The sequence below is a fragment of the Salvelinus namaycush genome, chromosome 15, assembly GCF_016432855.1.
Source record: "Salvelinus namaycush isolate Seneca chromosome 15, SaNama_1.0, whole genome shotgun sequence".
Classification (NCBI taxonomy): domain Eukaryota; kingdom Metazoa; phylum Chordata; class Actinopteri; order Salmoniformes; family Salmonidae; genus Salvelinus; species Salvelinus namaycush.
This window is the reverse complement of record NC_052321.1, coordinates 39,058,312-39,072,677: the sequence shown is the minus strand read 5'-3', so window position 1 is coordinate 39,072,677 and position 14,366 is coordinate 39,058,312. Positions and strand designations below refer to the sequence as shown.

The window sequence follows — 14,366 nt, the reverse complement described above, 5'->3', positions numbered from 1 at the left end:
TCCGTCTCCCCCACTTTCTCTCTCTATTCCCCTCGCTCTCCCTCTCTCCTCCCTCCTCTCCCTCTCTCCTCCCTCGCTCTCCATGCCCCAGCCTTTCTTTAACTCTTCGCTCCATGTGTTCAGTAACACACACACACACACTTTGAGGAAAACAGATTGTGTCCTCATCTTGACTCTAAGTGCTCCACTCCACCTCACTCGCTCCACGATGAAGGCAACAGGCCTTTTTCTTAATTCCCATAATCTAATTTCCAATCCTATTGCCCACCACTTTCCCTCGCTGCCCCGCGCCCTACGGGCAGCAGACACAATCCTCTTTAGCTAATCTAAGGACCCGCTGGTGCCAGGGGCTCCTGCAACACTCCTTTACTCACGTTTCATTTCTCATCTGGCAAACTAGCAAGGATGCCCACACCTCCAGCTTCACCGCTCTGGTCACAATGGAGCCATTCTTATTTCTTATGGACAAACAATCAGAGAAAGGAATTTCAGAGGGGGGGGGGGGGTGCCAGAGAGAGTGAGGAGAAACTCCATATAGTGAAGTGCCTATTTTGATAGACAGTGAACCGTCGTCTCTGACTTGCTTCATTTCAGACAGGCTCGCGCGCACACACACCACACACAGAGAGGAATGACACATTGGGGAAACTCCAGAGAATATTTTCCATTGAGCTGTCACCTACTATTACCTAACACTAAGGTGTAGTGTTGTCAGGCTGCCAACAGGGGAGACTGATACATTAGAACCAAACCAGAAATCAAGACCAAAACAACATGTCACACAAGCATCCACACCAGACATGACCGTCGCTAACCGTTACATGACACTAACATAACCATTAACGGAACACAAACACATTGAAAAAAAAACGATTGCAAATACGACGGAAAAACGTCTCTCCTTTGGGAGTATGACAATGAAAGACCTAAGCAGAGAGATAGAAAACCATGAAACATAAAAAGATAAAACTATTTTTAAAATGGATTTTTTTTTATCTTCTGGAGGTACTTGTCAAGGAAACAGAAGTTGTGGAATGAAAGAAGACTTTCAACGTACACAAACCACAGTAACCAGGGAAAACAAGCACAACAACACCACACACACAGCGTTAGTCCTCCTCTCTCCTTGTTTGTGTGCTTTGTTTTTCCCATCTGAGGGCTGAACACACCTTGTTCACAGAAGCAGAAGGTCTGGTTAACTGTTAGCTCTCGGCAGTGTGTGTGTGTGTGTGTGTGTGTGTGTGTGTGTGTGTGTGTGTGTGTGTGTGTGTGTGTGTGTGTGTGTGTGTGTGTGTGTGTGTGTGTGTGTGTGTTTGTGTGCGCATGCGTACGGGCCTGCGTGCTTGCGTATAGCTCTCCTCTCCTCCCTCTTTCTCTCCATCTAAAATGTATCTCCTCCGGCAATTCGCCCTCCACTTGTCATCTCCCATAATTCACGCTTTTATGGCTTCTCATGAACATGCACAAAAGTAGGTAGCTAACGACTGACACACACACACACACAACCCCAGAATAGGCTCAAAGCCATCTGCTGTTGCCATGGTGAGCCCATGTGTTGCCTTGACGATGGCTTATTTTGCACGCTAATGGCCTGTCCTTTTTGCCAGGCAACAAATTGCCACGGTGATGCAACCGCACCTGCCTCTCCCTCGGTTACGCGTTGCCATGGAGGTGTCGCTGTTGCCGCAGCAACGGCAGCTATAATCACCCGGCAAGGGCAAACACTCAGCAGAGAGCCTCGGCCAGACCAGCTGTTCAGTACGGAGAAAGAGTGAGTGAGGGAGAGAGAGCGAGAGAAAGAGTGGAGGAATGCAGCTCTGTCAAGGCCAACAAGATCTCATAATTTCACTTTGAAATTAGACGTATTATGGATTAATGTCTATTTTTGACGCATTCATTCCACGTGGTTAGAGGGTTAATCCCACGTGGTTACAGGGTTAAAACAGAAACAACTCAAAGGTTTAAGTTTAAGTAGTTTCCGAGTGGTTAAGGTTAGGGCTATGGTTTGGGGAAGGCTTAAAAAACGAAATAACCATCAAGTATTCTCCCGGTTTGCTAGAGCTTTGTGAACTGCCGTGGTGCAGTGGTCAGAGCAGCACACATCGGGCTGAGCAGCACGCTTCGCCTCTGAGCATCATGAGGTCGCGCCAGTGCTGGGCAATCATTTTTGGGGTAAGAGCCGAGTAAGGCCTATGTAGACGTTCTGGGGACCTTTTCAAACGTCCAAAATCAAAGTCTATTTCTAGTGATCAGCCTGGTCAGGGCCCGTGTGGAGTAGCAGTACAGTACAGTACTCTTCTTCTCTCCCTTTCAGTCATTGCTGGCATGCTCTAAGCTGCTGTACTAACTCTTCTTGATACACACACACGTAAACAAACGCAAACTGTTTTGTGTGTGAGTGTGGATGCATGTGTCCATGCAATTGTGTGTTTGTTTTTGCCTGTGTGTGTGCCAGCGTGCATTCATGCGCGTGCATTCGTGTCAGCGTGTGTAACCGCGCTGAGTAAAAAGCAGCTACAAAATGCAGCATTCTGCTCTGAGCCCCAGTGGCCAGATAAACACTTTATTACAGCCTCTACCACAGAAATATACCATTTGGACACAGAGACAGAGACAGAGACAGAGAGACAGACAGACAGAGAGACAGACAGAGACAGAGAGACAGAGAGACAGACAGAGAGACACAGACAGAGAGACACAGAGACAGAGACAGAGAGACAGACAGAGACAGAGACAGAGAGACAGACAGAGACAGACAGAGGATGGAGGAGGGAGTGAGTTCTATTACACGAAAGTGGAGAGGGAGGAGCGCCCTTCTCAAATCAAACAGTAATCTGCGCCGCTCGGTCATGTTGTCAACAAGGCAGCAGGGTGCATCATCCAGAAACATACACCTCTTCTTTTCCATAAAATAGATGTTCAAACTCGTTTTCATTGGGAAGGCAGACGAAGCGTTTATGACAAAAACAATCACGTTTGCATGTGAAACCACGGAATCCTACTCATCGCTCCACGCGCTTCATTACATCACTTTTGTTTTGAGACGACTTCGCCGTCGGCCAGAACGGGTCACCTGGCTCACACCCGGGAGGCAGCCTGGTTACAAAGTGAATGCAATCCTTTTTCACCCGGTTCAAACTGCTCCCACCAGGGTAACCCGAGCCAGATAAATGAACCCGCTCATGGAAGGAGGGAAGGAAAGAGGTGGGTAAAAAGAGATGCGATAAGAGAGAGAGACCAGATCCCATTCATCATGCAAGACTCAAACAAACAAGCTTTCTCTTCCACACATAAACATCCTCTAGTAAGACTCTCTCTCTCACTCTCTCTACAAAGTAAACAATTGCGACAGATATTCAAGCAATTATTGCAGTACATATATTCCGGTTTAAACTGCTACAGAATGAATTTCCCACTGCGCGTAACAATGGCCGTGCTATTCAAATTCCTCCGTCTTTGGAAGAGTAGAACTTATAACCTTGATAAGGTGGCCTCAAGCGTTGAAACATTTGAGAGAACGTCTTCTATTCTCATCCCTTCTTCTTCTCTCGCTCCGTATCCCTCCCTGACCACCCATTTGTTCCACATCCTGTTAAGGATGATGGGTTTTTACAGTGAAGCCATTACTGTGTCCTGCACACTCGGCTGACTCCGCTACTCTGGGCGCTGGCCCAACACCACTCTGCTCTGTTCTACAGTGGACTGGACACACACATCAGTGGACACACCACTGCTCAGAGGAGAGAGACGGCAGGGCGTATAACACTGATCTCTCTCTCTCTCTCTCTCTACTGTTTGACATTATCCCTCCTCTCTCTCTCCTGACTGTTTGACATGAGCACTCCTCTCTCCTCTCTCTCTGATCTGGCCTGGTGTGTCCTGAGGCGGCGTTGCTAACCAGTCCACGGCAGGGTGTCATGTGAGGGGAGGGAGAGACCAGGCAGGAGGTTGACACGAGGGGGTGGATCACTATTTACCATGTCCGTCTGCCTTTTATACTGTACTTCTGATATGCCTGGGGTGTTGTGTGTGTGGGTGTGTGTGCATGCGTGTCTTACCTCTGATATGCCTGAGGAGAGGTGGGGGGAGTAGAGAAGACCTGAGCGTGAGGGTGGTAAGGTGTCTTCTTCAACGCCTGAATCAAATTCTGCCTGTACTCAGGGTCTACACACCACAAGGACCCCTTCCCAATGCTCTGTAGAGAGAGATGGGGGGGGGGAGAAAATTGTTGGAATGAACAGTTGTTTTTACAGATTCACAATAACAAGACTCTCCATTGGCACCGTGAGGTCAATAAATGATGTATTTACTTTCATAGTGCATTATTGTACAGTACATATCCACGAGTCCCACAGACACTTACCGATACAACACACACACCCTTCCTTCCCCTCGCCTCCCCCTTCTTATCCTCTTTCCCTGATAGCCACCTGTATGTGTGTTTGTCACAGCATTAGCACCAGGTGAAATAACCAGTCCCTCTTTTTTTCCTCTTTCGCTCCATCTCTCTTTCCTTTTGTTCTAGGTTTGGTTAATGAGGTGCACGGAGGTCAGATAAGACCGATTCTACTCTATTTCGCTCTAAGCTCTATATACCTCTGGGAGAGGTGCTTCGCCTTTGTGTGTGTGTGTGCGCGCGCACATCGCCTCCAGCAGGATTTGATTATGAGGAATAAGTAAAGCGATAAAAAAAACAGGCCATAAAGAAATAAAGAACCAGGACAAATGTGTGTGTTTCTTTTTAATGGTCCCCCATATGACAGCATCAGCACTTTGCTACAGGGAGAGGAAGGGATGCGTTGAGGATTTCTAATTTCCAGTAACATATAGTGAAGAATACCCAATGAGAGGGACAGGTCATCTCAAAAGCAACCAGACCGGGTGGGAAAAAATTCATAATGTCAAAAGTCTGTCATTTCAACAGATGACATGATTTTGTCTCTGTTTGTGTGTGTGTGTGTGTGTGTGTGTGTGTGTGTGTGTGTGTGTGTGTGTGTGTGTGTGTGTGTGTGTGTGTGTGTGTGTGTGTGTGTGTGTGTGTGTGTGTGTGTGTGTGTGTGTGTGTGTGTGTGTGCGTGCGTGCGTGCGTGCGTGTCAGAATGTGCACTGCTCTGTGTTCTAGTTAGATCAATAGTCATGACCTTGGGCTCAGTGACTTGATATCAGACAGCCGTGTGTGTGTGCGAGGGCAATTGAAAGAGAGATTGTGAGAGTGTGTGTCCTCGGGTGTATGTGAGCTTGTGACTGACTGCCTCTGCCCCTGTCTACTGGAGCGACAAGTCTGCACAGAGGGACAGGTGATATCAGGTGCCAAATACAGAAATCTACCCTATTGATCTTAAAGACAGTGCTAGGCTAGGAGGATAACCGCTAATATTTACTCTTCTCTCTAGGCTCCAGGGCTCCAGGGAGCTAAGCTAAAGCTAAATGATTTGTTCCAGCGCTAGCTAGGTAAACACTGGGATTATGGGACATGATGTCCCTTCCCTGGCCAGAGGTGGCTATTATGCATGTGCGCACAGCCACACATGCACACACTCACATTTCTATTGAAGGTTCTTTCCTAACATCTCACGACAACCACCTGAACTTGCTATAGGTCGTTATAGATATGCTAACGTATGGACAATACGCAGTAACAGCTAGCAGGGCTATATGCTTAGAATCACAGCAACAGTATGTAAACCGCATAGGAGGTTGGTGGCACCTTAATTGGGGAGGACGAGCTGATGGTAATGGCTGGAGCAGAATATGTGGAATGGTATGAAATAGCATGATGCCATTCCATTCGGTCCGTTCCAGCCACTATTATGAGCCATCCTCCCCTCAGCAGCCTCTACTGGTAAACAGTCTTTTCACCATGGAGAGTACTTGTTTTTTTTTAAGGAAGTTTAGAGTAGAGATCCAATTCCGCCAGAAGCGATGCAGGCAATAATTTTAGGTTCAGACACACACACACACACCTAATTATTCTGTCAGCTTTCCATCAGTGGGGCTGCTTCTTTAAGGCCATGACTCAGATTGTCACAAACTCTATCAGGCCATGAAATGCAATACTTATAAATGCTGCAGTAGAGACAGCCTGATGACGCTACCATCCTACTGACAGCTACTGTAAGTGTGTGTATGTGTGTGTGTACACTTCAGTGGAGGCAGCTGAGGGGAGGACGGCTCATAATAATGGCTGGAATGGAGTCAATGGAACGGTATCAACCACATGGAAACCATGTGTTTGATGTGTTTGATTCCATTTCACTGACTCCATTTCAGCCATCATGCCGTCGGAAAGTATTCAGACCCCTTGACTTTTTACACAGTTTGTTACGTTACAGCCTTTTCCTAAAGTTGATGAAATGAAACATTTTCCTCAGCAATCAACACACAATACCCCATAATGACAAAGTGAAAACAGGACATGTAGATTCTTTTTTTTGCAAATGTATAAAAAAACAAAAAACAGAAATAACTTATTGAAGTAATCAGACCCTTTGCTATGAGACTCAAAATTTACCTCAGGTGCATCCTGTTTCCATCGCACGCCATTTGCACACACTGTATATAGACTTTCTTTTTTTCTATTGTGTTATTGACTGTACGTTTGTTTTACTCCATGTGTAACTCTGTGTTGTTGTTTGTGTCGCACTGCTTTGCTTTATCTTGGCCAGGTCGCAGTTGTAAATGAGAACTTGTTCTCAACTAGCCTACCTGGTTAAATAAAGGTGAAATAAAAAAATAACAAAATGGATCATCCTTGAGGTGTATAGAACTTGATTGGAGTCCACCTGTGGTAAATTATATTGTTTGGACATGATTTGGAAAGGCACACACTTGTCTATATAAGGTCCCACAGTGGACAGTGCATGTCAGATCAAAAACCAAGCCATGAGGTCCGTAGAGGTCTGAGAAAGGCTTGAGTTGAGGCACAGATCTGAGGAAGAGTACCAAAACATTTCTGCAGCATTGAAGGTCCCCAACAACACAGTGGCCTCCATCATTCTGAAATGGAAGAAGTTTTCAACCACCAAGACTCTTCCTAGTGCTGGCCAAACCCGGCCAAACTGAGCAATCGGGGGAGAAGGGCCTTGGTAAGGGAGGTGAACAAGAACCCGATGGTCACTCTGACAGAGCTCTAGAGTACTCTGTTGAGATTGGAGAACATTCCAGAAGGACAATCATCTCTGCAGCACTCCACCAATCAGGCCTTTATGGTAGAGTGGCCAGACAGAAGCCACTCCTCAGTAAAAGGCACATGACAGCCCGCTTGGAGTTTGTCAAAAGGCACCTAAAGACTCAGACCATGAGAAACAAGATTCTCTGGTCTGATGAAACCTAGATTGAACTCTATGGCCTGAATGCCAGCGTCAGCGTCTGGAGGAAAACTGGCACCATCCATACGGTGAAGCGTGGTGGCAGCATCATGCTTTCTGGATGTTTTTCAGCGGAAGGGACTGGGAGACTAGTCAGGATCGAGGCAAAGATGAATGGAGCAAAGTACAGAGATCCTTGATGAAAACCTGCTCCAGAGCACTCAGGACCTCAGACTGGGGTGAAGGTTCACCTTCCAACAGGACAATGACCCTAAGCACACAGCCAAGACAACACAGGAGTGGCTTCGGGACAAGTCTCTACATGTCCTTGAGTGGCCCAGCCAGAGCACGGACTTGAACTCAATCGAACACCTCTGGAGAAACCTGAAAATATCTGTGCAGCGACGCTCCCCATCCAACCTGACAAAGCTTGAGAGGATCTGCAGATAATAATGGGAGAAACTCCCCAAATACAGGTGTGCCAAGTTTGTAGCATCTTACCCAAGAAGACCTGAGGCTGTAATCGCTGCCAAAGGTGCTTCAACAAAGTACTGAGTAAAGGGTCTAAATACCTGTTTTTGCTTTGTCATTAAGTGGTATTGTGTGTAGATTGATGAGGGAAAAAACGATTTAATCAATTTTAGAATATGGCTGTAACGTAACAAAAAGTGGAAATAGTCAAGGGGTCTGAATACTTTCCGAATGCACTGTATAATTACTAAAACAACAAACATGAAACAAGACAGTGTAACAGTGGCGAGATAGCTTGTGAACAGGAAACAATACCGACTGAGGAATGAACATAAGGGAGGGACATATAAAGGGGAGGTAATGGAGTCCAGGTGTGAATCATGATGATCTGCAGGTGCATAATGAAGGATGCCAGGTGTGCGTTATGATGAATCCCAGGACAGGAGGTTAGTATTCCGGCGACGTCGTTTGCCGGAGGGGAGGAGCAGCCGTAGACGTGACAATTAGGCTATTTCAGCCACACCCGTTTCTGACAGGTGTATACAATCGAGCACACAGCCATGCAATCTCCATAGACAAACATTGGCAGTAGAATGGCCTTACTGAAGAGCTCAGTGACTTTTAACGTGGCACCATCCTAGGATGCCACCTTTCCAACAAGTCAGTTTGTCAAATTTCTGCCCTTCTAGAGCTGCCCCGGTCAACTGTAAGTGCTTCTATTGTGAAGTGGAAACGTCTAGGAGCAACGGCTCAGCTGCGAAGTGGTAGGCCACACGAGCTCTCAGAAAGGGACTGCCGAGTGCTGAAGCGCGTAGCACTTAAAAATCATATATGCTCGGTTGCAACACTCACTACCAAGTTCCAAACTGCCTCTGGAAGCAACATCAGCACGACAACGTTTCATCGGGGGCTTCATGAAGTGGGTATTCATGGCCGAGCAGCCACACCAAAGCCTAAGATCACCATGTGCAATGCCAAGCGTCGGCTGGAGTGGTGTAAAGCTCGCCGCCATTGGACTCTGGAGCAGTTGAAATGCGTTCTCTGGATTGATGCATCACACTTCACCATCTGGCAGTCCAACGTACAAATCTGGGTTTTGCGGATGCCAGGAGAACGATACCTGCCCGAATGCATAGTGCCAACTATAAAGTTTGGTGGAGGAGGAATAATGGTCTGGGGCTGTTTTTCCATGTTTCGGGCTCAGCCCCTTAGTTCCAGTGTAGGGAAATCTTAACGCTACAGCATACAATGACATTCTAGACGATTATGTGCCTCCAACTTTGTGACAACAGTTTGGGGCAGGCCCTTTCCTGTTTCAGCATGACAATGCCCACGTGCACAAAGTGAGGTCCATACAGAAATGATTTGTTACGATCGGGGGTGGAAAAACGTGGCTGGCCTGCACAGAGCCCTGACCTTTGGGATGAATTGGAACGCCAACTGCAAGCCAGGCCTAATCGCCCAACATCAGTGCCCGACCTCACTAATGCTTTTGTGGCTGAATGGAAGCAAGTCCCCACAGCAATGTTTCAACATCTAGTGGAAAGCCCTCCCGGAAGAGTGGAGTCTGTTATAGCAGTAAAGGGGGGACCAACTCCATATTAATGCCCATGATTTTGGAATGAGCTGTTTGATGAGTAGGTGTCCACACACTTTTGGTAAGTAAGTGTACATCAGACCATAAAACATACAAACAAAGCCAAAAAAATACAAAACATTTCTCATTTCAAACCAACATATTTCCTACCCAACTGTAATTATCAACCAGCCCAGGTTTGTGTCTGAATGTGAAGTAAGTTATTGTGCTACCTTTAAACAAAGATAATCAACTCTAATTACCAGCCAGTAATTAATCGCAGGAGAGGAGGGGCATTGAGAGAAAGCTAGTGTGATGGCAGGTTTTAAGGCCTATTTCACACAGGGTCATTAACTTAGTGACAGCTTTAGGTGGAAATATGTTTATTGTCTGATGCTTAAATGAAAAGCTACCACAATGTAATATCAATCAGGTCCACCAGGAAGTTATGCACAAGACATAAAGGCACAAATGTGTGTGTGTGTGTGTGTATGGGTGCGTTTCCTCTTGAGTTGTGGGATTATTTCTATCCGTCTCTCAGAGAGAAAAGGGGCTGTGCCAGCTGGAATTCCAAACGTTCAGTAATCAGGAAAGAATCGATGGGCTTTAGAGCACTTTCCCTCGCATTTCTTTCCCTCACACAACTCTCTGCTCTGAGACAGTACACTCAATACAACCCCCATCAGAGAGACAAAACCGAGAGAGAGAGAGAGAGAGAGAGAGAGAGAGAGAGAGAGAGAGAGAGAGAGAGGGGAGAGAAAAAGAAAGTGGTAGAGAGACGGTTGAGGGGGGAGTGGAGAAAGGGAGAGAAGGAGAGAGGGGAGAGAGAGATGAAGAGGGAGAGCAAGTGAGAGAGAGGTGTGAGGGAGAGTGGAGAAAGAAGAAGTGGGGCTTGGTTGCATTACAGTGGTCGTCCCCTTCTGAGAGAGAAAGAAAGGAGGGAGACTGAGAGACAGAGAAATGAATGGAGGATGTAGGGAGGAGGGGGAGGCGGTTGGATTACAGTGGTATCCTAGGCAACAGGCGTGCTGCGCGGAGTGTGTGGCGTTTGTGTGTGTGTGAAAGCGGGTGTTTGATGGTCCTGGCAGAAGGCTCTTTCGCCCTCTCTCCCTCTCTTTCCCTCCCTCTCTCGCTCTGATGATTCATCCCTCCATCTCACAGCCCATCCAGTTAATCCCATCAGCCCCCCGCGCTAAATAACACAGCCCTCTATTATCATCATCCTCCTCTCCTCCTCCCTTCTACCCCTGAATTCCTCCTTTTCTCACGCAAAAAAAACACAGCTCACTCTCATTTTCCTCCTCTCTTACGCTATTACTTTCACCCTCCTCTCTTACTCCTGCTCCTCTATCCCTCTCTCCTCTCCTCCTCCCTCCTCGATTCCATTTATTCCGTTCTCACACTTAAAAAACACAGTCCTGAGCCCACTATCATCCTCTCCTCACCCTCATCCTTCCCTCCATCAATTCATCCCTCCACCTCCTCCCCCTGCCATCCCGTCATCTCTCTGTCCTCCACTGTGAATGGTGGATCTGTGAGGAACAACATTGGGAACAACACTGTCCTCACCCTGACCTGGACCAGGGGATGTAGGTGGCCTAGTGGTTAGAGCAGCGTTTCTTAAAATATGGGTCGCGACCCTGTTAATGGTGGGTCGCGACGTAAATGTCTAATTATTTCATGAATTACTGGAATTGATTTGGCCAAGTGCATCTGAGCTCTCGACTCACTGCACTCTCTGCTTATCAGCGGTCTCTGCTCAGTTTGGCAGCAGCGCGAGTGGGAGATGCCCATGTGCTTCGCTGTTTACTGGATCTTTTTTTTCTACAGTTTTGTTGAAGATCACTCCGCAATCACATGCTGCAGCGCTGTCGTTCAAGCCACTGACCTGTTATTCCCACTCGCCATCACTCACCGCTGTCACAAAATGGACTCATGCTAGCCACAAGTTCTGACTGAGCTCAATCGTCATGAAACGCAAATACAGTGAAATACTTTTTGTCTCTTTCATACAAACTTTGAGAAATAACGAGGAGCGCCCACAATGTGTTTTGTGTGGGGAAGTGCTTAGTAATGAGTCTCTCAAAACGAACAAATTATTAAAACGACACGTCCTGACCAAACATCCACAGCGTGACGGTAAACCCAGGGAGTTCTTTCAGAACAGGGCAGAATGCTTCAGGAAACAGCACTTCGAAAGTGGAAAAGTAAGTCAACTAGCAAGGCATTGTTGTCATTTTATAACAGGTGATGATAAGCAGAAATAAGGGAGTACTATCTCTCATAGTAGTAGATGTGAGTTTCTCTTTCAAACAATCCCCCTGGCCTTGTAAAGTTACACAGCTAATAGCTCACGTTAGCCAAAGCAAGCTAATTAGCAACCCTAAGAAACAGTTCAGATGAAGATTAAAAATGAACAGGCCTACTGTACATTTTACTGTAGAAATGATTGTTGAAAACAAGTCTAGGTTGGAACTGTTGCAAGTAATCATTTTTATTCTGAACTGGAATAAACTGATTGAAGCAAGATGCTGTTTGAGACAAACACTCACACAGTTCTGGGTTGCTCATCTGCAGCAGGAAGCTGATCCAGTTTGGCACCACATACCTATGCAAGTCAGGGTTCTCAAGTACAGAAACAGTGTCAATGCTGAGCATGACCTCAGTGATGCACTGTCAAAAACTGAGCTCAGAATAGACATGCTTGTTGAAAACTTCAACCAGCCACACACCTCTCATTAGGACTACCTGGTTAAATAAAGGTGAAAAAAAATACAAAAAATAATAATAATAAAAAGGACTGTGTGTGTGTTCTGTGTTAGGTGATCAATCGGTTTATTCCAGTTCAGAATAAAACAGATGTATTTTAACAGCAACAGTTCCAACCTAGACTTTCTATCAACAATCATTTCTACAGTAAAATGTACAGTAGGCCAGATCATTTTTTATCTGTACTGTTACTTAGGGATGCACGATCAAAAAGCCTGTGTGTGTGTTCTGTTATACATCTGTGGGATGTGATCAATCTGTTCATTCCAGTTCAGAATGAAATTATTTATTGTATTTTAACCGCAACAGTTCCAACCTAGACAGGTGTGTAAGAGTGTTTTTAATGGGGGAAAATAAACATGAAAATATATTTATGGGTATTTCATTGTTATTTGTTTTTGTCTATATTGCATTTTTTGGGGGGGCATAAGGGTAATGAAATGTATTGATATTTACGTATAGTTGCATATTTTCCTAAGCTTGGGTCCCAGGAAAACAGAATTTCTCATTTGGGTCTCAGGCTGAAAAAGTTTAAGAACTCCTGGGTTAGAGCGTTGGGCCAGTAACCGAAAGGTTGCTAGATCGAATCCCCGAGCTGACAAGGTAAAAATCTGTCGTTCTGCCCCTGAACAAGGCAGTTAACCCACTGTTCCTAGGCTGTCATTGTAAATAAGAATTTTTTCTTAACTGACGTGCCTAGTTAAATAAAGGTGAAATACATTTATGGAGCACTGACGACTTCCTATATTTAAATTCCTTAATTACAGCCTTTATTTCCTCCATTTCACAGTGGAACAAAAGTGTGAGTGAATGAGTGAGTGAGTGAGTGAGTGAGTGAGTGAGTGAGTGAGTGAGTGAGTGAGTGAGTGAGTGAGTGAGTGAGTGAGTGAGTGAGTGAGTGAGTGAGTGAGTGAGTGAGTGAGTGAGTGAGTGAGTGAGTGAGTGAGTGAGTGAGTGAGTGAGTGAGTGAGTGAGTGAGTGAGTGAGTGAGTGAGTGAGTGAGTGAGTGAGTGAGAGAGAGAGAGAGAGTCAATGGGGAAAAAAGCAGAGACAGCTCAACTAACTTCACACCCCATCCAAAATAATCTGCACAAATAGCTCGCCCCAGAGAGCATCTCTCCAAGCCTCTATCAAATTGTATATGGTTAGTCCGTCTTACAGCGTTAGTCACGCAGTGCACTTTCCAAAAGTGTCATTAAGTTAAAGAAGCAGTCCGGGATCTTAAGCACTTACAAATTCGTAACATATTGTACGATTTATCTCTTTGCAGGACGTAACATACTGAATAAAACGAAAACGATGACATAGTACACAATTGTGCACCATTTTCAAGTTTTGGCTCGTGACCCTACTTGTATTTATTTATTTTATTTTTTATTTCACCTTTACTGATGCATCACTTTAATTAATGTCTAGTGTCCTTCTACAATGTTATTACAAAGTCACTGAGTCCCATGCTTCCCCAACCTAAAAAAACCCACAGTCTAACACTTTTCCATGTGAACTAGCAATCTGGCCACTAACAGGGTACTTTGAACTGTACAAGTGAAGGTCAAACTAAACAAACCTAAAGCAAGCTACAGGCCAAAGAACTCTGAAACACCAACCCTATCCTGAATCCAGTCTGACTTCCACCCTCTATTAGAACCGGTGGAGGGCCAGGAGAGAGAGCGAGAGAGAGTGAGCGAGAGGGCAATCGGAAGACAGGGAGAGAGATGGAAAGAGAGAAAGAGAGAGGTGGGAAAATGAGGAGAGGGAAAGATATGGAGAGAGATTGAGGATTATTAAGGATTATTAGCTGCATTTAATTAGCTATATCATCCTAATTAGTGAAGATCACCTTTCAAAGAGTGGTAGTGTCCGGAGGATAGATCACAGAGGACCTACACACACATGCAAACACATACACACTGTTGATTTCTACGAATACATTCTCCATTTTGTCACACTGGCACAGCCACTAAAATCTCTGCCGTATTAAGGTACTGTGGGATCAATTCCCTTGTCTTTGCAGAAAGTAAATCCACTCAGAGTGAAGAAAGCATGAAGCATTAAGATTCACTCCAGCATGACAACACCTCAGTTTTTCCCCTTTGAGCACGCGCTGCCAGGATTAACAGTGAACATTTCACTGAGATCTCCCCTCTAGTTGGCATTAATTCAACTGTGAGAACATCACTCTAGTCCCCCCTTCCTCTCTCCCTCTCTTTCAGTCTGTCCAGACTAGTGCTCACTCAGTGTTA

At 45.7% G+C, this 14,366-nt stretch overlaps 1 protein-coding gene across 2 annotated transcripts in view; it reads right to left on the bottom strand.

Annotated features, from left to right (window-relative positions):
• The window catches only part of foxn3 (forkhead box N3), a 115,620-nt gene that overhangs the window by 54,969 nt on the left and 46,285 nt on the right, over positions 1-14,366 (bottom strand). For both annotated transcript variants that reach the window (XM_039009904.1, XM_039009903.1), the window contains exon 3: positions 4,059-4,195. In XM_039009904.1, the coding sequence (XP_038865832.1) occupies positions 4,059-4,195 (137 nt within the window). The remainder of the gene's footprint in view (positions 1-4,058; positions 4,196-14,366) is intronic.